The sequence below is a fragment of the Lepisosteus oculatus genome, chromosome 13, assembly GCF_040954835.1.
Source record: "Lepisosteus oculatus isolate fLepOcu1 chromosome 13, fLepOcu1.hap2, whole genome shotgun sequence".
NCBI classification, from domain to species: Eukaryota; Metazoa; Chordata; class Actinopteri; order Semionotiformes; family Lepisosteidae; genus Lepisosteus; species Lepisosteus oculatus.
The window spans coordinates 7,884,405-7,907,280 of NC_090708.1; the positions used below are offsets into that span (position 1 = coordinate 7,884,405).

The 22,876-nt window shown below is 35.3% G+C and overlaps 1 protein-coding gene across 4 annotated transcripts; it reads left to right on the top strand.

The window, feature by feature from the left end:
• The first annotated feature begins 2,632 nt into the window (after positions 1-2,632).
• Positions 2,633-21,780, top strand: nmnat3 (nicotinamide nucleotide adenylyltransferase 3). Of its 4 annotated transcripts, XM_069197488.1 has the most exons (6): positions 2,717-2,777; positions 7,496-7,555; positions 9,154-9,302; positions 13,872-14,088; positions 17,871-17,965; positions 20,512-21,780. In XM_069197488.1, the coding sequence occupies exons 3-6, from the start codon at positions 9,155-9,157 to the stop codon at positions 20,880-20,882; spliced, it is 831 nt and encodes a 276-aa protein (XP_069053589.1). In that variant the 5' UTR covers positions 2,717-2,777; positions 7,496-7,555; position 9,154; the 3' UTR covers positions 20,883-21,780. The 4 variants fall into 4 exon arrangements, with proteins under 4 accessions (XP_069053588.1, XP_015216441.2, XP_069053590.1 ...); XM_069197487.1 differs by lacking the exons at positions 2,717-2,777; positions 7,496-7,555 and adding an exon at positions 2,633-2,674; XM_015360955.2 differs by lacking the exons at positions 2,717-2,777; positions 7,496-7,555 and adding an exon at positions 2,633-2,674 and having other exon boundaries at positions 13,905-14,088.
• The last annotated feature ends 1,096 nt before the right edge of the window (positions 21,781-22,876 follow it).

Below are 22,876 nucleotides of genomic sequence, written 5' to 3' on the forward strand. Positions count from 1 at the left end.
TTTTCACATGCAACATTTCATTTTTCACTACTTGAAGTATGAAAGTAAAAAGACTTAACACTTCACATTTTTATTGAGGCAGACATGTAAGGAATGGGCAATGTATAATTTCAACAGGTTTCCATCTGCTTTCTGTTCAACATCCTACAGTACTTACTACATCTCTACTGAGAGAATGAACATTTTAAAACTCTCAAAACAAGGATGAACAACTCCAAAAATATAATAATCATGTAGGATTTCTTAAGACTAGTCTTTTTTAAGGCTAGGCTATAGAAAACCAAGTATGTCAATGTAAAAGCCGTCAATTTCAAAAGCATCCCATAGAGGAAGATTGTCCTTTTAACTAACAGAAATAGCCTTCTCCTGAAACATCTTGGTAAGCTGTTTTTTCTGATAGCATTGTATTAAACATTAATACGTGTGTAAATTAAAGATGGGGCCAAGTAGGATGGAGTTTCCACTCAACCTCACTTTGTAAAACTGACTTTCCACAGTGTGAAACCTTGTCTCACCACAATATGTAGTCCTAGAGGCAGACATGAAATGGCATACTGGGACTCTCCCTGTGGCTTGTACATCTGGAGAAATAGAGCAACCCATGACTGCTGTATTTAAGAATGTCATTATTGAAACAATAAATAGGATTAAAAAAAAACATTTTTCTTCCTGTTTTTTTTAATAAAACAAAATGTAAATATCTGCCGGCATGCCTTTCAAACTAAGGCTTTATATCAAGTAAATGTACCACACTCAGTGATTCAGAAGGATATTAAATCTCTGAACAAAAATAAGTTACTTACAAAGCCTCAGAAAATGAACAGGAGTAGCACTTCCATTTTTATAAAGTCTAGCTCAAGCTTGTGTAGACTTGGGGAGTGGTATGAACCTGCTTCAACCACATCAAAACCCTGCTGATTTGTTGTGTATTTCTACATACACATCTGCTTTGCAGTAGGGATTTTATGTGGTGAGGGAAAAAATGGTCTGAATTTGGTTCTGAAGTATGAAAAAATAATTAAACTTTCACAACAAACAAGTGCTTACTTTATAATAAAGCCCAGTATGAGGTGTGAACATGAATAGCTAATCATTGAAATATTACTCTTTTCTGTAATCAAATGTGTCTCTGGCTTAATAGGTTTCATACAAATGTGCAGGCTAATTCTTTCAAACTCGGGACTTTCATAAGGATAAAAATAAAATTAAAGTATAAACTTCCCCCTAGTCATCAGTTACAATTTTTTTAATTGTAATCTTTTAGCCCCTGATATCTCTCAATTAAGAAAATGCCAAAATAAAGCCCACCAATGATTTATATCTTTAGCACACCTACAAAACAAGGCTTCTAATGCACAATGAACAATCTGCAGCCAGTAGAGTAAGAAAAGTGAATGGCAGAATTAAGGAGGCTTTGACACGAAATTTCATTATACGTTTCAAAATGGTCAAGCAACTGTCATATCCATCGCAACGCACCCTGCTGCTTTTTGATGCTTCAGATTATAAGATGTAATAATGGAATAGATGCAGAAATCAAGTCTTTAGAAAATACCTCGTCTTCTTTCTACAATTGAAGCGTTCATCCAACAGTCTTCTATCAGTAATGACCTAATGTCTTATTTGACCTTCCACTGAACTGTGATGCATGAATGCTACCTTTTAAAAGGCTACAAGGGAAAAACAGAGCAAGAAGTCCAAATAAATTGTTTTTTAAAAGGTTTAGGACCTTGTAAGACACATTAGGTAATATTATGGTAACAGTTTAAAATCAATTTTTAGACCTTTCTTTGGCATGCATTTATTATGTGTATTAAGCTGGCAAATTTCACAAGCTGCACAATGATATTTATAAACAACTTAATGTGGATAATAGCACAAGTCTCCAAAGGCTAGCACTAAACCTTCCTTCAGGGATAATTAGAAAACATAACAAGAGTGTGACCAAAGTCTTTTTCTTGCAGATCGCATATTTATGTTGGGGAATGAATTATTCATCAATGCAAAGCATGCTAAAGAGCACAGAGAAGAATAAATGCACTAACCTATCTAAAGACATGCCTAGCCAACACTGCCATGACTTGCTTTTTATTCATCTTTGGCAGTGGTTATAGAAGGGAACCTTTTATGGGACCATACCACTGAAGCATCGAAATTTATGTCATGACACATCTACACAGCTTAAAAATTATTGGAGATCCCTGCTGTCAGAGGGTAATTTAGGGCAGTTTCAATTCTGATTCTCTTGACTATATTTAAAATACTGAGGGTGAATGCATTCATGATTGTCACAAATATTTATACACGATAAATTACACACCTTTCAAATACACACGAATAATAAAGTGTGTCATGTCCTTGGTGTTTTATCATACATAAAGATGGGCTAGTATTCAGACGATAATATCGTAATTATTCAAACAGTGTTGGCCTGGAACATCTTTAATGATATATATCTGTAATTTATATCTCCGTCTTACATACTCAAATAGCTGTAGTTATTCGTGCAAGTGCTTCGGACTTCCTCGCACGCTCCTCCTTGTATAATGAACCACCAGAGGTCAGCGTTTCCTTCACTGTGTTGTGTGTGAAGTCGCTCTGTAGATAGTAGATCGGTTGTCCGGGGGAATGTTAATGGTGTTACACAGACTTTGTATAAACCGCCCAGAGAAAGGTAATTACTGTAAATGCGTTGTGTTTGGTCACTGCAAATTACATTACAGTTTAGTGACGTGATTTACTGCAACATTTCCGGAAAAGCTGGATTTTCACAAGAGGTGTCTTTTTTTTTTATTTTGCCCGTGCAAAAACTATATTAATGAAATAAAAAGAGCATCTCTTGCACTTAAAATATAATACAACTATCTCAACCTGAAGTTGTGTAGAAGTAGTAACACGATAAAACAGCTAAAAAATGTTTTTTATTAATTGACGTGAAGTATGACACGTTAACACTTTGTAACTTTTTAGTTTGAATTAATTCTGTCTAGTTTTTGTAACTGTACGCACCGTTCTTTATTCTGCGATGTAATGCTGCGAATACTAGTTTATTACTGTTTTGGCTTGAATCCTTTGAAACTGTGTTGCGACATACTGTACAGTATGTAGTTATTTAAGCGTCATGATTTCTTATGTACGTTTTGAGTCCATTATTTGCAAATTAAAACTGATACAACAGTTTTTTTTTAAAGAAAAGAAGTGCTAATCTTTTAATCTTTGTGCTAATCTTCAATACTGACTGAAAAAAAAAACACTTGTTAGATAATTTGTTGGTAGTGAATTATAAAATGTGAGCTTGGAAATTTTTAAGTATAGCCTGCCAGCATCCGAACATCTCACTTTACTGCAACAGAAATAGCAATTATAGCCCTCAAAGGCCAGAGTCCTGCAGGTTTGACAGGTGCTATAACTTTTAATTAGCAACTGATTAAAACCTTAAAATAGAGGGTGGTTGAATTTATTTTCCAGATAATTTAATTAACTCATTAAGACAGTAACAAAAACAAAGCCTAAGCCTTAGAAGACTGAGCCACTTTTTGCTGTACATGTGAAGAAAACAGTGTCTTTGTCCCTTGTTCACAGATCTGTCATGATATGCTAAGCTTGTGTGTTTGCTGCTTTGCATAGCAATGAGATTAATTTTTCTCATGCCCAGCATGGCATAGTTAGTGTCTAATTCATGGTGACTACTTTATAAAGTCATAAATGAGTCATAAACTGTTCTAATGTGTTCTCCTGTAATTTATGTCATTCATTTTTTGAATATGTATTTAATATTCTCAGTTGCAGACTGAAAGAATATAGTCTTTCTGCATTATGATTTATCACCTAGGGAAGTAGACAGACACTCCAGGTGGTTTTTCTTCCTGCCAAAGTCTCAGTTACACAGTTGAACTTAGATTATTTAAGCATACAAATAATGTAAACTCTCTGAGTTGTTTTTTTTTTAGCTTTTAAAACATTTTTGGGGGTGGATCTTATAAAACAAATTCCCATCACCCAACTTGTTAGTTCAATTAAGGCTTCAATTAAGTAATCAAGGTCGACAACTTCGTCTAGGATAATGACATACAAAGAGCTGGAGGACATTTCCCAAGAATGTTTAAGATTTAAAAATCTTAAATTATCTCTTGAAAGTAAGAATACATGCTTTAGAATAAATACATTATAAAAGTACAAATTGTATGCAGGCACTGTTAAAATCAAATTGTCACATATTATTGCTGTTGTTTTTGTTTTTTCTCAACTGCAGTTTTAAATTTCCAGATGTCTGTGGATGTATCTTTTAAACCCATGTCTCAAAGTTAATTCTAGTCTAAAAAAGTAAAGAATATGGACTAAATGAGTCTCATATGCTTGTGGTCTTGCTAAGAGCATCATATCTTAGATGCTACTCTCTTTAAATCTGAGAAGGTTAGGTTAATTCCATGCTGAAAGGTAAAGAAAAGAAACAGCTTTTCAGCTGTGAAGCCTACGCAGCTGAAACATAGTGTCTCTTTTCTTTATCTATCAGCATAGAATGAGCCTTTACCTGTTCTTTTGCTGCCTATGCATGCTGATGCAGTTCCCTACTTGAATGTCTATTTAAAAAAAATGTTTTTCTGTGCCCAATGTTTTCTCAGCTTTATCCAGAGATGTGAGAAATACATTTTGTCATTGAAATCTGAAGTCAAGCTGAGTATCTGGTTAATGTTTTTCATTTTTTATTTGAGCCATTGAAGGGCAAAATAGGTGTAGGTTGTTTTCAATTACTGTACGTCTGGAAAAGGCTCAAAAGGGCTCAGCAGAATGTACCATACTTAAGATATTGATTGTGAATTTTGTATTTACCTTTATTTCATCACAAGTGTTTTATGATATAAGAAGGATGTTTACTGAAGCGTTGTGCTCTCTCATATAGAAGTATTTAAAACATGATTTAAGTCCAAAGCAGCCAATTAGCATGGCATTTTAAGTGACATACCAAAGGAAACAGGGGTCTTTTCATGTGAATCTTTTTTGAAGTGCTGTAAGATTGTTCTTGTTGGCAGATAGAGCTTGAATAATCAATCATAATTAATTGCTCACCTTTTTCTCACTGTATAACAGATAAGAAGATACAGTACTTAAGATACTGATGTCCCTTATAGCACCTCTCTGAAAGCCTTATTTTAATTTTTAATTTAGACATTAAGGAAAATGTAGTTATTAATTTCTTAAATAGGCAGCACAATTTGTCTGAATCATACTTATGAAAAGATAAATGCCTATTATTATTATCAATATAACATGTAAAAAAATATATATTTTTACAAAGATTTACTTGAAATGAAATGTTTCAAACAGCAGTTTTCACATATATCAAGGTTTTGAGTAAGGTCTCTTCTGAATTCTGTATATTCTGGATCTCTTCCACTGATTGTAAATAGTGTTCATCTTCCATGTCAAAAATCCATCATACATTTAAAGTGTTGACTATGACACCATTATCTTAGAAACACTATTCTCTTCTTACTATTTAGTTTCTTTCTTTCATACTTTCTGTAGTTTTTTCATTAGTTCAGTTCTAAGTTTCAAATTTTTGTTCTATGTAAAACATTGCTTTCTCTTGCATTGCTTAGCCTGATGGATTATGGTTTGCTTGTAGTGGGCAGCTAGTGTCTCATCTCTTCTGCAAATATTTTTTAACAATATCCTTATTGTTTTTTCCATATTAAATATGAGAAAAAATGAACTATGTACAAACAACAACAAAAAGCAAAGATCTTTGATTCTAGAGGAGATAGTTGTATGCTACATTCTACTTCCTCTTCCATAGGTTTGAGGAAATATGAGAACATGAAGCTTCTTTATTTTGAAGCGCCTTAAATTTTGTGCTTTAACTGGATCTTAGTCAGGGAGCATATATTCTGTACTGCTTTGAATTTCCAGGTCCAGGATACAGTGAGGGCCAAGGTCTGATCTGAAAATGTGTTACATTTTCACAATTCACTTACCTAAGTTATTTCACAGTACAGTACTGGTTTCTCACTTCTGTCCTCATCTGTGGTAGAAGTCTCAAGTGTGAATATTAGTAGGATAGGCCTGTCTTTCATTGTCCAATTTCTTTTGTATTTATTGGCTTCAGGAATATTGCCTCAGTGAGAAGTTGGAATGAATTTTGACGATAAGACTTAAATATGCTTAATAATGAGAGGGCCAAAAACCTGTTATGGTTCTTTTAAAGGTTATCCAGAAATTTTGAAACATGCCCTCTGTTAAAAGGGTAGTTATAAAAATCAGACCTTACTGCAGATTCATTGCTGGAGTCAAACAATGAGAGTGTTTTATATTTCATGAGTTTATTATACTGCTCCTAGAAGTCTAGGGTAACCTTTTACTGCTATTCAGCTGTAGAAAATCTTCAGCAATTTGACACCTGTAATAGTAGCAATAATGTCTTTCCGATATCTCTCAGGTTTTTTTGTATGAAAGTGGTTGACCTATGACTCTAACAGGCTTCAGTAATACTGAGAAGCTCAATAAGGCAAAAAGACAGAAGTGTGTTTCTGTCTGTTCAGATGGAAGAAAATGAAAGGCCCTTCGATATCCATAACTCTTGAATATCTGTGAAATGTGTCTCAAGAAATTGTTTATCCTAGCGCCCTTACTTTGATGAATGGGAAATTGGATTGCCTGCCTGTCCAATGGTAGTATAATTTAATGCATTGGCAACTTATAAAACTGAAGGAAAATATGAAATTGTGTTTGAAGCTCTGGACTTTCCTCTGTGAGTTGCAATGTCCTTGACGTGATGTCTACACAACTGTTTTCCAAACTTCTTTAAGTTTCAGGGCAAACTTGTATTAATACTTAGTTCATAACAAAGCTCATAGTCGCTGTTGTACCCGTGGTCAAAATGGGTGGATGACTTACAGCATAGTAAGAGAACTAAATGGACCAGTTTCTAGCAAGAAAACTTGTGTCCATTTGTGTCAAAAAAGGGAAAAAAAAAGAAATTACATCACTCATTACTGTTTGAGTGAGTTGTGTTAATATTAAGAAGAGGCTCTGCTTAGCAGAGCCACCTTCTCAGCAGAATTCAACATCAACAACTCCTAGACTATCACTGAGACATTAGCAAGATTAGCAAGTGCATAGTTTGCAGATTTCCAATCCATCTGGTATTAGGTCTTAATCTTCTTCACTGACCCCTGTGTAATAACCTTCAGAAACTACATGCTGTTCCAGTGAATGGAAAATCTTCAGTTTCCATAGACTGGGATGTTCTATCACTCCTGTTACCAACATTATAAGTTGTATCATTAGCATTAGAAAGTGTAGACTAATAAACCTGTTTATTTTTTTTAATTCTAATGTATTTAAATATGTTGTCTACATATAATCAGGGCTCATTCTTTCCTGAGTACAACTATTAATTAATTCATTTATTGACTGATTGACATATTAGCCAAAACATTATGTTTTTTTTCTTCTCTTTTCAGCATAGAATAAACCTATTACTTGCTCTTTTTAGATTTTCATGCTGGCCCACAGATTGATCCTCTGTGGTCTACCTTGACATAGTAGCCTGAAGGTAATATAACATTCTAACGAGTCAGAAAGTAATGTGGTTTATAATCCAAAGGTGCTATGATGTAACCAGAAAAGGTTTTATATACTGTACTATATATGGCATCAGTACTAATTAAGCATGAATTGCAACAGTCAAGTTTTATTTTTTTAAATATTAATATAATATATATTGTGGATCTATAGTATTTAGTGTGCAATGTGTTTCCAGAATTGTGAATGTCTTCTGTGGCAGGGGTACTGACATCTTTATGATAATGCATGCTTGATTTCAGTAATATTAAACTGCTAAGTAAACTAAAGCCCATTGTGACCAGTAATGGATCCAATGCTACCCATTTAATCAATGGCGCAATGAACTCCTCAGGCGTATCATTTTTGTCTCAAGATTTCCGCTTTGATCAAGCAATTTACCACTTTCAGGTGCTTAATGGAGCTGAATTATAGCTCTGCGTAATGATGACTAGATAGAAGAGTTGATTAACAGGCTCTTAACCTTAACAAAACATTGATTTCCATCACTGGGTAGTGTCACCTTTGCCATGTAGTATCTCTCTGAGCTGTTGGCCATTAATGGTGCAAGTGATTATCAGAAATCAGAAGCAGAAAAAAGAAAATTACAGCCTCAAAATGACTAAAGCTTACTCTTAAAGGCAAACACTGGAGAAATATATTGAAATAGGAAATGGTCGAGACACACTTGAAAACATGTTTTGGTGAAGTACCTATTGACAGATATTGAACGTTTTGCTTTTTACCTAAGAGTTTAATTCTGCAGCTTTTTATCTTAGGAAAAATGTTAGAAGCAGATCAGAACTGATCAGGAATGTAGTCTATTATTTAATATCAGGAATGGGGTTACGCTGTTACCTAACTAAAACCTTTAAAAATGTCAGTTTAACTCTGACATTTGTTCATGATGTGTAAACAACACAGATGTGAGTTATTATTTAAGCTCAAGAATGAATTTTGGGTCCCAAATCAGGTTTAGGACAAGTGGTTTTTAACTCCTATCTGCAATTTTTTTTAAAAAAACCTGGATGTTGCGGTCCAGTCCACAGCAATTGTATTACAAAACTGAGTCGGTTGGATCAGAACTTGACACCAAGCATTATTGATTGCCATTCAAATGCAAGTGGTTCTATCAGTGGTCTTCTTTGTTTCCCATTCATTCTGTTTGGTTTGGGGAACATGTCAAAATCATAAACCCAGAGATGTTCAGATATAAACAGCGGAAATGCTCAGTTGACACCCCAGGTAGGGTTAGGGTTAGTATTTACACACTACTTTAACAATTTTTAACTTATATAAAAAAAAATAAACACATTATTAAAACATGCGGGTAAATTCCTGACACCTACAGTACAATATATGTTATCTAGTGCAATCACCATCTTTATTGCTGCCTCTTTCTTCACGGGCAGATTTAAAAGACTGCACATATGAAATCATAAAAAAAAAGATTTTAACAGAACCACTTCACTATCCAGTAGGAATTCTTTACATGGAAGGAATGTAGGAATTTGACATCAGATCTATGTCAGCAGATAAGGCAAGAAGATTTCTGCTTTGCTTTCTTGTGTTCTGCTTTGATTATTTTAGAATGTGGAGTGAACACCTCAGGCCCTGTGTGACAATGGCTTACCGAGGCCGGGTTCCCCTTGTGCTGCTGGCTTGTGGCTCCTTCAACCCCATTACCAACCAACACATGCGCCTGTTCGAACTAGCAAGAGACCATATGCATCAAACAGGTTGGTGTGATTCTGCAGTATTTCGTTTTTCCCAGCCTCCTGTGAGGCTGTGCCCAATAGGCCACGCATTTAACTACCATTAAATGGAGAAGTGGTATAGGATTTTCAGAGGGAGAAAGCAGAAGATCTGTCAAAATGTTCATTTCCACTTTATCTGACTGAGTCTGTGTAGAAACAGAATTAATATCCCATGCTTCAGATTTTGTTCTCTTATGCTTCAGCCACGTTAGGGCCAGTGGGTTACAGCTACAGTGGAACTTCATTTCTTTTATCCCCCATTTTTAATTCAGGCTATGTTCTTAATGTTCCTGTACCGCAGTGTTCCTGTAAGATACTGTAATAATAAAGTATTATCTATCTATCTAATACCTTCATAAGTACTGATGTTTAGTAGTTTTGACTTTTCAAATGACGAAAGCGGAGACAAGGTCAAATGCAAATAGCACTGCACCACAAACCTGTGGCTTCATTTAAAATGTAAGTAACTATAAAAATATAATTCCTTATGCATATTCAGAATAATGTGATTGTGGGGTCAAATACCATATCTCACTGTGGTCGTATCTTATAAATATTCATGGAAACCACATCTGGTATTTCTACACTCCCTGTACTGCTGTAACCCAGCCCTAAGAGTCCTTCAATATTTTGCCAGTTAGAGTCCTAGAAAGTCAGTCTGTGATTCTCTTTTTTGTTTCCGGAGAAGAAATCACTGAAAAGTAATATAGAACTCCTGTGAAATCTCCAAATGCCATCCTGTGTTTCTAGCTTTTCTGTTTTAAAAAACAATGGAACATATTCTGTTTGGTCCTATTCATAAATGCATTTTATTGTGCATCTGAGGCAGACCACAGTAAAAACTGAACTTCAATCAAAATTTTTCACTGCTAGAGCCTTCGATTTAGTGAATTATGTAAACTCAGAATCAAAAGCAGTTTACTGTCTTCTGTATTTCTTTTATAAAGTGGCCAAATTTTAATCAGAGTGCTCGTGGTAAGAAAAATAAAAACACCTTTTGTATCATTCTACAGTTTTGTTGTATGAATGCAGTGAAAAATCAACCATTGTTTGCAACTAATAGCAAGTACCCTTTCTGGGGAATGCATTATATTGTGAATAAGGTTGCAAACACATCTTCTCAATATACCATCTGCTTCCCACTGTCTTATTAAATATACAACATCTGCTACTTTGAGATAAAAGATCTTTTCCTATAAATCATTTTTGCATTTCACGTTTTACTTTCTTTGTGCTATTATACAACAAATTTCTTGTTTCGTAATGAAGGCTCTGCATATATTTTGCATTTTCCTTTCACATTGCTATATCACAGGGAAATTGAAGTAAGTCATCGGAGGGTCAGTGCAAATGAATGATGATTGGAATCAAAGGCCATATGGCTCAAAGTGACACCTTTTTGTGTTATTTTAAAGTGTTTAGTGCCCTGTTCATGTCTTTTATTATGTTTGAGTAATTAATGTTTTAAGGTGGGATATATGCAAAGGTCCTTTGTGCTAAAGGAATCTAAAGAATTTTTTAATGTCCTTCTGTCACAAATTCTTAATTAATGTAATATCCCAGGCATATTTAATAAAAATATTATTCTGCATTGTCACAGAAAACATCACATGGAACAGTATGCTTATAACATGTATTTGTATTTCATAAGTATCTCTACAGGTGATTAATATGCAAACTTCCATCCATCCATTTTTTAACCACTTCATCCTGTTCAGAATCAGGGGTGTGCTGGAGCCTATCCCAGCAAGCCATAGGCTCAAGGCAGGGTACACCCTGGACACGACACCAGTCCACCGCAGAGCATACACAGGCACACACTCACACCAGCGCTAGTTTTTTCAAAAGCAATTTAACCCACAGTATGTCTTTGGACTATGAGAGGAATCCAGAGAAAACCCACAAAAACACTGGGAGTGTAAACAAGCTCTACATACTGCATTCGGCACCCCAGTCTAGAATTGAACTTAGGGCCCGAGCACTGTGAAGTACTACAGCTAGCCAGTACACCACCATGCCACCCAAATGTAAACTTAATATTTTTGTTTTTTAAGAGTGGAATGAAAACAGTGTCTTTCTCTAGTGTGTGTCTTTTAAATTGCCTTCAGACCTGGACTTGTTTTTCTAACAATTAAGGAGATGGAAACAAAATGTGAAAAAAGTGCTGTAGCCTTCGAACAGGACAAAGGTGACTGACAGCTATTGCCTCTAAATATAATATTCTATTTACATCCAGCTGAAGGTCATTCATTCATGCTACAGGCAGAGTTTTGGGCAAGGTTATTTGTTAATCTTTAGCTGCTGAACAGATCCCATATTCTGTGGAAATAGAAATCCATGTAGTGAAATATACATGGTTATAAGATGTAATATTGATCAGTAATAAAGTGTGATTTACATTCTGCTCCTCGAAAGCTATGCCTTTTCGTCGGCTGTGTGTTTTTTTAAATTTATGTAAGATTCCCCTATTGACTCTGAACCACAAAGGAACTGAGCAGACATAAATTTAGCATTGTTCCATTTTACGATTTTATCACACTGAAATGAAAAGGCACTCTGTTAGGATTCGCAGAGAATGGGGTCTCAGGTGATAGGAAAAATAAGATGAAGGATTATGTCTGTTTCAGAATAAGAAGCCATATTCATAATCTTTTTTTAACCTTTATTCCAGTCTTCCTTTGAAAGGATTATCTATTTCATTGTTACAAAGTGTTTTAAAGGACAGCTATTTGATCATAATTTAAAAACAGACAATGTCCACTTAACATAAATGGTACATTACTATAAAATATACAATGTCATATAAAGTATAAAGGATATGCTAACTTTTTTTAATTGTAGTCAGGTATCGATTGCATCTACTGTAGGGAACAACCCTGCTAGAGATTCTCAAATGCAAGTTAGATAGTATGAAGATTAAGTTTTAGGCCATTGTTGGTAAACAATATATTATAAAAAATATTACCATAAGAATTAGATATTCTCAGGTGTTGTCATAAAGTTTGTAATTATCCATATTCTCGAAGATATTCAAAATATTCCCCTTTACTCTATGCCTATCCCATACTGCCAGATAGTATCATAGTGCACATACTGGAGAATTACATTTAGTTTGATTCAATGCTTTAAGAATGAACATACTGTACTGTACCTATTACTGTTTGGAATACAAAACATTTCTGTTCAGGCTGATAAAGCTCTAGATTCACACACTCCTAGATTAAATGGTGGATTTCTGCTTTGCCCTGAGCAGGGTTAATCCGCGAGTGTGATTTTTCACAGATTGGCAAAGCCGATTCTTTCCTTGTGTTCGTTTATAAAGAAAATATTTCCTTCTTAATCTGCAGAGACTTGCATGGAAGGCAGGCCTGTATATTAGCTCCCATCACCCTATTTTCTGTTAATGTAGGTGTCTGGATGGAATTTGCATGACAGGTAATGAAAAAATATTATATTACTACTGACGCTTGTGGACATGTTTAAGAAATTTAGAACACAAATATATTAAAGCACCATAATATTACAGTGTGGATTTTGTCCTATAAAGCGTGCACTGAGAGAACATAATTAATTACATTTAGTAAACATTGGTCATGCACTGTAAACCCATGGTCATTTCATTGCATGATGTATTGTCAAAGCAAGACTAAAGGTGATAAATTGCAAAATGCAAGGAATTACACTTCAGTACAATTTAGGCCTTGGTCCAGAATCTATGTGGCTACACAGCACGTGTGCCGGAAAGAGCTTATTCATATAAGCATGAGGCCTTTGTGAAAGGCTTACAGTATATGCATCAGTGATCAACAGTGTGGTCTTAAGTACTGGGTTAGAAAACTGCTGTTTGGTAAAAGAGTGACAATGTAACAAGAAGCCTATTTCTGAGCATATGAAGGCACTAAATCATAAAATAATAAGCTAACACAAAGTAGGGATTGAATGCAAACAGGCTTATTTTTAAGACTGAGTACTGTTTATGTTCTTTTTTGTAAGGGCTTTATTTTTTCTATTTGTTAAAGATAGCTTTTTTTGTCATTTATATCTTTGCAGCATGTCATTTTATATCTTCCTCATATATAAGTCACAGAATGTTGTAAAAAAGGTGTTTTGTATTGTTTCTTATAATGAATTAAAACATCGTGTGATTGTCAAAGATCCCTGTACCACCACCTAGTAGTGTCTAATAGTCTACAGGAGAGGAGAGAACCCTGTCATTCTTTTTAATCCAGATGGTGAAAGACCATATTTCCTGTTCCCTTTGCCTTGGCACACTACATTTTTTAAAATTAAACACTGGTTTCAGAAATTGGTGGAGTATAAACTACAAATAAAGTTCTGTTACTAATCATGTATTAATGTGAAATACTAAGAGTATGTGTTTATTTTTTTCTGATTTTCTATTAATAAATTAAATTGTTTACCTGCAGAGTGTTTTAGGGCTACTTTAATGTGTTCTAATGTGTGGTTGGTTATATATTATATACAGGTTGTTCACTGAAATTCATTAAGGTATATTTATAGATAGGCTGTACAGACTGTATGTAATTTCAGTCCATGGAGAAGAGGCTTCTTCTGCTCTTCCAGGGCATTATGAAGTTATCGGAGGCATTGTTTCACCCGTCAGCGACAAATATGGCAAGAAAGGCTTGGTGTCGGCCACACATCGCGTCGCCATGACGCACCTGGCCCTGCGGACTTCAGACTGGATCCGAGCGGACTCCTGGGAAAGCGAGCAGCCTCAGTGGATCACAACAGTCACCACACTGAGGTAAAAAAAAAAGATAAAGAAAAAACGAGCAAAAGAGGCCCCCCGGACAAAAATAAATAAATGCCTAGCCTACCACACAGCATGATTCCTACAGCACCCTTGTCCAGCATGTTACTTGCACAGATAGCCTTTTAATTACAAGAACCTACAGATCGGTGGAGGTGTCTCATTGTTTCTGCAGCTTTAATTATGTACCTCAGTTTAGTGATTCAGATAACCTGGAGGACTTCCAGTCCCCAGGGGCAGATGCTGTGCATCCCTGCTGTGACCATATTTGACTCATGCGAGGTAATAAAACTGCACTGCACACTGAAGTTAGCTCGATTCCCTGCAGAGGAGAACCACAATATGGCTGATCTGTGTGCATTGGTTCTCACTTTAGTTTCAGAAATGTAGGCTGAGCAAGGAGGGTGAAAGAACTGTGAGGTTTTTGCTAAAAATACTATTATGTCCAAGCTAACTGTGGGATGACTGGCATCTAATGACCAGCAATTGGATGCACCTGCTGCAAGAAAATATTAGAATGAAAATGTAATACTGTGAGCTGAATTTTTTTTTCAGGTGTTTAGAGAAAGAAGGAGGAAAGCGATTCTATTTCTTTGAAAAATGTTAAAAACTTCAAAGACAGGCCGTCATGTGAAATTAAATTTAAGGTTAGGCTATGCCAAAAATGCTCACATCTTTTTAATTCTTTAAAGGTTTTATTTGTCTGGAGCTTTCACTACAGCAACAAAAACACAGTAAAATCAATGCTGTTATTGTTTTTCCAGAGGAAGAAGGTTATACAGTAGTTTTGACATCCTATAATAGCTGACAACACAATATGTATTAGTAAGTACATATTGAGTACAGCTTTTTGTTGAACAATCCTTTTAGTGTAAGAGAACTGTCCATGGATTGCAGATTCTTCATCTTTTATTTACCAAGCACCTAATAATTTAACATTGCCTTTGACTTAGCAGTGACAGGGGTTACAGACACCCTTGTGCAAACTTTGCTTTAAATATTGATTTATATTGTAAGGACTCATCATAAAAACACATTATCTTCCTCTTTAATGGATTCTTTATTTTAAACAAAAATGGTAATGAACCATTTTAACATTATCCCTAAGCCTGTTAATGCTTGAATGTTAAGAAAGATTACTTTTATGTATGTTAGTGCTTTTTTTCTGTACAAACATAATTTATAGATTATAATGTTAATATAAGACAGTGAATTCTGGACATTTCTGGAGAACTGTATCTATCCCAAAATTTGTGTATAATCACTGTTCAGCTGGAGAAGTTGAGCCTGTTGTTCTTGGATTTATGTCTATCCCCATAAACTAACACTATTTTCATACTACTATAGGTAATTAAAAATCATTCTTGTTTTTTTTTTTGTTGCGTTGCTCTTCCAATGACTTAATAACCAAATGATCATGAAGAACAGTCACAGAGTGGTGTTTTGCTCCAGGGGGAGTTTCTGACAATCCTGATAGCAAAAAAGTAGCTTTGCGTAAAATATTTTGGCCTGTGTACCGCAAGCGCTTGGTATCAGGCAAAGCCAGACAGAAAACTGAACTAAAACCCTTGCCAGCTGTTTCCTCTGGTTAGCTGAGGGCAACGAAAGACATCAGATCTGTTGGCTCTCTCCTGCCCTTTTTGCTAGACCCCAGTAATCCTGCCCCTGGGTCTTGAGACATTATTCTTTTTTGTTTCATAGAAACAAATCATCTCTGTGTTTTAGGAGGGAAGGCTGATAAAGCCACATCCTCCTCTGGGCCTGACTCCATGTCATCTATTCAGGGGTGTGTTTACAAGGCCCAGGACTTCTGTACTTAGTGTTGATAAAAAGAAGAAGCAAATGGCATCTAAGTCCTGGCCGGTTATAGATTTACAAGGTATTGAAAAACACCTCCAATCTTTTTGGAAAATGGCATAGTTTTTTACACTTGTTATCTTTTACTAACAAGACAACAGAAGTTACAGCAATTACTGGATTAGACAACACTTGTGCTGTACAATACAAAACCGTTTATGCTAAATTGCCACTTGTCTTTTAAGAGCCCTCTGGATGCACTTGGGGAATCTTCTTGTACACCATCCTAAATTCAAATTGTGTTAAACTGGACAAATATAAGCATTATGGGTTGTTTTTTTTTTCACATTACTGCAGGTTAATACAAAACAGTTACCTCCTATAACCCAGAATACTCTGCTTTCCATGTCAAGTGTTTTTTTCTTTCACAGTCTTGTAATTTTTCCCACAACTTTGTTCATGTGGGGAATGAAAATGTAAAAGTTAACAAAACCCTCAAATGTAGTCTGCTATTTCCAAGATATCCATCTTTCATAGATATCTCATAGGAATAATTTAAATGGTTTTCTCTGCGTGCTGCAGGGAATGAGTGGTTGGCTTTTTAGAGATGACGAACTTTAAAAAAACTCTTGAATGGCCGTGTCTGTGATTGCCAGTCATTTGGTGAAGTTCTGTGGGGAACATTTTTGCCTTTTTTAAAGAGTTTGCCGAGAGTAAATGTTGTTTTGCTTATTGGAAGTGAGCATTCTTATGCTGACAGACTGCATCATAGTTGAGGAAAGAAGTTCGTGTTTTACATTACGATGTTCAAATATTGACTCTTGAGTTTCTTTTAATCTGACTTTCAATTGAGTTTCACCTTGCTCGTTTTTAACCATTATGATAGGTATGACGAAGTTTAGCTAATATGTCTATGATATATTATATATAACATATGATATCTTATAATATATATAATATATTATATTTTATCTATGATAAAAAGGTATGCACAGAGTTCTACTGTGAATATTGTAATAAAAGTTCTTGATGATCATAGTACAATTACAGCAAGAGCTAAATTTATTTTGCACAAGGATTTACTTATGCTTGTTGTGTTAAACATTGTGTTTTCCCTGTGGCTTTTACTATTTATTGTACCTGATAGACACACTCATTTTATTCACACCTACAGAGAGTGACTGCTACAAGTTTTTAAGAAAAATAATATTCAACTTAGCTATATCTGCCAAGCACAGGTATGCCATGACTGAAGCCTTCATAATGCCTATTCTGTGGTGGGCTTTGGGATAATATTCTGTGTATTAAATGTAAAATATGTCATAAAACATTTCTACATGGCTCCTAGTACCTACAGTGTTGTATGCATCAACATGATCAGTTTAGGGGGATGCTGCTATTAAAGTGTTGTTGAATGAGTAGCATTATAGTGTATATCAAAGTGTAGCTAGCAATAGTTTAGAGAGAAGCTGAAGGTGAAGAATGATATGCTGAGCAGCATAACGATGCAAAATAAGAGCAATTTCATGACAGAGGTTACAGCCATTGTGAGTAGATGGCTTCAGCCCAACCTTTGCTTTCGTCACTGGTTAGATGCAAAGTACAGTGTGTCAAAGAGTGCTTCCTTTTCCCCCTTTTCAGTTTTATCACCAAATGAAGTAGGCTTCACTGCTGTGGGGCCATGGTCATGCAAAAGAGCTTGAGAAATGGAGTTGGAGAAGGTGTGTTCAAAACACTTGTGACACATTACAAAGGGCTTTTTGTCCCTGATTCAAATCCCCTTGTGAAAGTTTCATTTTAAGCGGCATTTCGCAAAGACCTGATTAAACCATGAAGTGGCCTCTTGTCTTCCTTGGTAGCACTTTAAAGCCGACTTTTGTTCACGTAATTGAAAGTTAGAACAAATCTTCTTGTTCATCTCTAAGGGGATTAATCAAACAGTAGCCTTATTTTTTCTTCTTCTTCTTCATGCTCTGCAGGCAACATTATAACAGGCTTCTTAACTGGCATCAGTCACAGGTCAGCTTGAATGACATGAGCAAAGTGAAGAAACATAACAACAAATTCCCCACAGGTAAGGGTCTGTGGTTTCTATCCTTAGTTCTGTGTACCTAGAGAAGAGTAGAAAATTTCTCCCCCAGAATTCATTTCCAGCTTCCTTAATAGTGAAACAATTTAAGCACAATAATGTAATAAAACAAAAAATAAAATAAAGTTTTGTTTCATGCTACAAAACATACATATTGTTTAGAAATTGTGTTTTCGCTGGAAAATTCTTATTATTCCTTTATGAAATGCTAATGTGAATTTTTAGAATGTGAAGCTAATTTGATTTAGAACGCACACTAATTAATAATGCCAGAAATTGTACTCCAGCCAGAAACAGAAGGCAGTATTTACTTAAGGCCAACACGAACTGGAACCAGTTGCAGAAAAAGTATTTATCTAACCTCATATATTCAGGAATACGCTGCAAGGCCTCTAAACTGCAGGTGATGCATTTAAAACAGGTTTTGTATAACATGTGAAATGGATAGTAACAATATACTCCAACTTTTCATCCTAAAATGAGCAGCTTTGACACAGAGCTACTGCAGCTTTTTGGAAAAAACAATTACAAACAGAGAATGATTTAACCAAGACACGTACAAATCTTATGTATCACACAGTACCTGGCATAGATAGTGATGCAGGAGAAAATTGATCCGTTTTCATATTTTTGGAACAGTTGTTTTATTACAGCACAACTCCATACCATGTAGTTATTTGAAGCGGGGGAAAAGCACTAAAAAACAAAAAAAGAAAGTGTGATGAGAGTAAGCTCCATTCTCATACAAAGAAATCACAAGGTAATGAACTACCTGTAAACTCCCTGGTCAATTTTAATTGAGGCATACAAAGACATAATCTTTTTAACCTTTACATACTGTATTTCCCAGTCTGATCATTTCAACCTTCCCTTTTACATTTGACTGAATGATTTGCCTCTTGGCTGTGAGTAACTGTGCATAACTTTTGTTCCTTTTACTGTCTTTGTTTCATGTAGCTGTCATCTAATTTATCAATGATAATGGATTGATAGTCAACACCTTATGAAAAACCACAGCAGCACAATACAAATCAAGTCTTTGTTTCATGGGAACTTTTATTTTTCCTCCTGACTGAATTGGATATTTGTATTGTAAACCTCCTTACTTCCTAGTGTCATGGAAATATAACTATCAAGGAAGCCACAAGAGAGAGTTCTCACCTGAGTAAGGTCTTTATTTCAATATTGCAAAATTGGGAGTCCTGCTGCCACTTCGCAAAGTGCAACCAGAGACTCAATTTGTTACAAGCAGTACAGGGTTTTTATAAGACGTTGCAATGTAAAAAAGCTCAGCGCTTTGTCCCTTCTAAAACTTCCCCTTTCCCTAAGACAAAACAGATTACATCATAGAGCGAGAGAAGAAGCACTAGATTTGTTATTCAAAGCTTATCAGTTACTTTCGGCTAATTCTAACGACCCAGACAGCATATATTGTTTTGGTACATTGTCTTCTAAAGTAACCTAAACAGTGTACTTTGTTGACGCACTGTTTTCTAAAATTCTCCACGTACTGTAGCACAGCAATTACATCCTTGAAATATATTTTCTAAAAGCACCAATATATTTTTTGCAAAGCTCTCTACATTTTAAGAATCAATTTACTTATTAGATTTCCATTTCACTAGTCCAGAGATGAACAAGAAAAGCTGTTACATTAATTACATAGTTATTTTACAATTATAGACTGCTTGGACCATTCTTCATGAATTTCTTCCACTCTATCAATGGGACGTAACTTGTAAGCTGCAAATTTTCAAATAAACTGTAGTTACACTGCTTAGAAATGGACATTTACAAAAAAAAATCCTGGTCTCTTCATGATTTTTCCTACAGTAATACATTTGAACGTGCTTTGGTTTCATGTGATCTGTTCAATGCACACTTACAGGTATGCCAATGGAAATTTGATATTTTGTCTTAGGATAGAATAGTCTTTAGAGACCCAGCTGCTTTTCTTACCATAAGCACATAGTTTTCTCTGCTTGTGCGCAGTGGGAGCCAGATGCCATACTGTGTTTAGATGAGCTGAGTTTCATTAGAGAACTATGCAGAAGTGCTAACAGCATCTATCTCCACAAGCTGTCAGAACTCATGTGAAAATAACTCCAGTGACTGAGTGTTCCCCAAAGCAACCTAATGGGATTGGAAGGGGCAATCGTTCATAAAAAACATTAAGATCGGTTAATTATTTAACATGAAAAAGAGAAAATGTATGAAAATAGAAATCTGAAAATTCTACAGGTGTAAAGTGGGTTTTGAACAAGGGCTGGAACAGAAAGTATGTAATCTCATGTAGTACCATACATGGCTTGCATTATTTAATACGCTGGGTCTTATTAATTATAGAGGGAGTCGGCAATAAGAATTATTGCAGATGCTGGAATCTCAAAGTAATTCATAGTTGCTTTGCGGATGTAAGAATTTAATAGCTGACATACTAAAGAAATGATACCAGTGTCTTAGATATTTTTATGTGATGATGATTGTTACCTTCAGCAGACCACAGGTACCGTATCTCGTGTATTTTACAGTAGACACACCAGAGCTTAAGCTGCTTTGTGGAGCCGATTTCCTGGAAACCTTCAAGATCCCCCATCTCTGGAGAGAAGATCACCTTGAAGAAATCGTCAGTAAGTTTGGCTTGGTGTGTGTCAGTCGTGGTGAACGTGACTCCGGGCAATTCATCCACGAATCGGACACCCTCACCAGGTACAAGAACAACATCTTCCTGGTCAGAGAGTGGATCCAGAATGAGATCAGCTCCACCGAGATTCGTAGGGCCATCCAACGAGGGCAAAGTGTTAAGTACCTTCTCCCAGACTCTGTGATCGAATACATTAAAGAGCACAATTTATACACGTTGGAGAATGAGCAGAAATATGCTGATCCTGCAGCCTCTTAAACAGCAGGGCTCCTATCTTAAACCTTGAGTGAGTAAATACCTCATCAGATGATAATGGATTTGCTCTTCCCTTTGTGATGTTTTGTGTTCATTTCTGTAAAGGAATATAAACAATGATTATGTTACACAGCATCATCTGGATCTACTACAGTCTGATCTTTTTGTACATTGTCATAAATGTCCTGCACTGGTGGCTCCTAAAAATGGAGGAAACCATTAAACATTGGGTTTTGGATTTGTACTGAATGATATTTATATCATAATTATATTTTGAATAAGGGTAGGATGGGACTTACTGTAATGTTTATGTAGCATAGTTTTATATAATTTTTACTGTTGTCCTATGTGTCATTTTGACAGTCGTGCTGATAAAAATACTTTACAAATGTAAATTTAAATTTAAAAGTAAAAATTTAAATTATTTTATAACTGAAAATTGAAAAACATTAGTCCAGAAACTATAGTTACTACAGTATATAACTAAAAATATAGTGCCTTTTGGAGTAATCATTTCAAAGAATATGTTTGCATCTGCTGAAGTACTCTTTGTTTTTGAAGTACTTTTTGTTTTGTTTTTAAAGTATCTTCTGGAGATGTAGAATCTCCAGATCGTTGATTAAATAAATGTCTATGCATGAATTTATTTTGAAAGATTTTAGTACTGCGATGACTCGCAGTGTGTGCAAGTGCAGAAGAATTGATTAATGCTGGGGTTTTTATGAATGGCTCTTACATGGATCAAAGTGCAAGAGGGGTTACAGCTTAATATTGTTTTTCTAAGAAAAGTGAGATTCAGTAAAAAAAAAAATTAATAGATTACAAACCCTAAAGAAATTATAAATTTGTTAAATTATCACTTTATGCATCTGTGTTTATAAAAAAAATAAAATATATGGATTTGGAGTATTGATTAAATGTTTTGGTGTCATTTTCATTAATTGATCATTGATGACTGTGATACACTCGAAACACTTTGACTTGCATGTGTACTAATCACCTCATTAGTGAGAGAGTTGATTTGGCACAGGTGATCAGGTAATTTAACTTGTTGAGTGTCAAGCATCTGTATGCTGCAGGTCAGGCTAAATCCATGCATTCTCTGTTGCCATTTGGGAAATTCACATCCAGTAATTTTTAATCTGCCAGACATTAGACCCAAACACAGCCCGTCAATGATCGGCCACTGTGGAGACCACGAGTCGTGACATATCATCAAGATCGATGGGGAGAACCAAGTGCTGTGATTTGAGCAGGAGCGTCTAGTTGCTATGGATCTCCACTGGTATTGATTGAAGTAACCTGACTGCACGGCACTCCATTGATTAAGTCTTCAATCGCTCTATTGCTGCTCTTCTTTCCCTTGGGCTCATCCTGATGTAGGAACATTACAGCAGGACAACACACACATCCTCATGTCAAAATGTCTTTCTTGTGTGGAAATCCACTATGCACTGGGTCACACTGAGCATTTGGGTGAAGAGATGGTGATGATGTGTAGTATTTGCAGTTCAGACACCAGTGAAAAGCACATGCTTCTTCATGTTTTGTCTGAGGAATGGGACAGAATTCCCCAAGACAACATTTGCAACTTGGCAGTAGATTCCCTGTTGATGACATGATGATGAAATAATAATCAGCATAATGAATTTACTTGTCATAACACAGGAATAATTTAATGAGTACAATACTTGTTCACATGAGGATATTTACTGTTGGATCATTTCATTAAATAGTCCAAATCTATCTTATGTCTTTTGTGTCTTTGGTAACATTTTTAATCAGGTTATCTTCATCTTTTCTTAAGACTTAATTATTAAGTATTGAACTTGACCTTCAATTTTTAATTGGAAGATTTAATTTCATTTTAGGTCTGAGTTATACAATACATGAATGCAAACCAAACAAGGGGGTTCACAAACTTTCATTTGATATTTACAATAAAGTTATTTAAAATTTTCAGAAGGCTTTTTCATAATGTTCTGTATAAAATAATA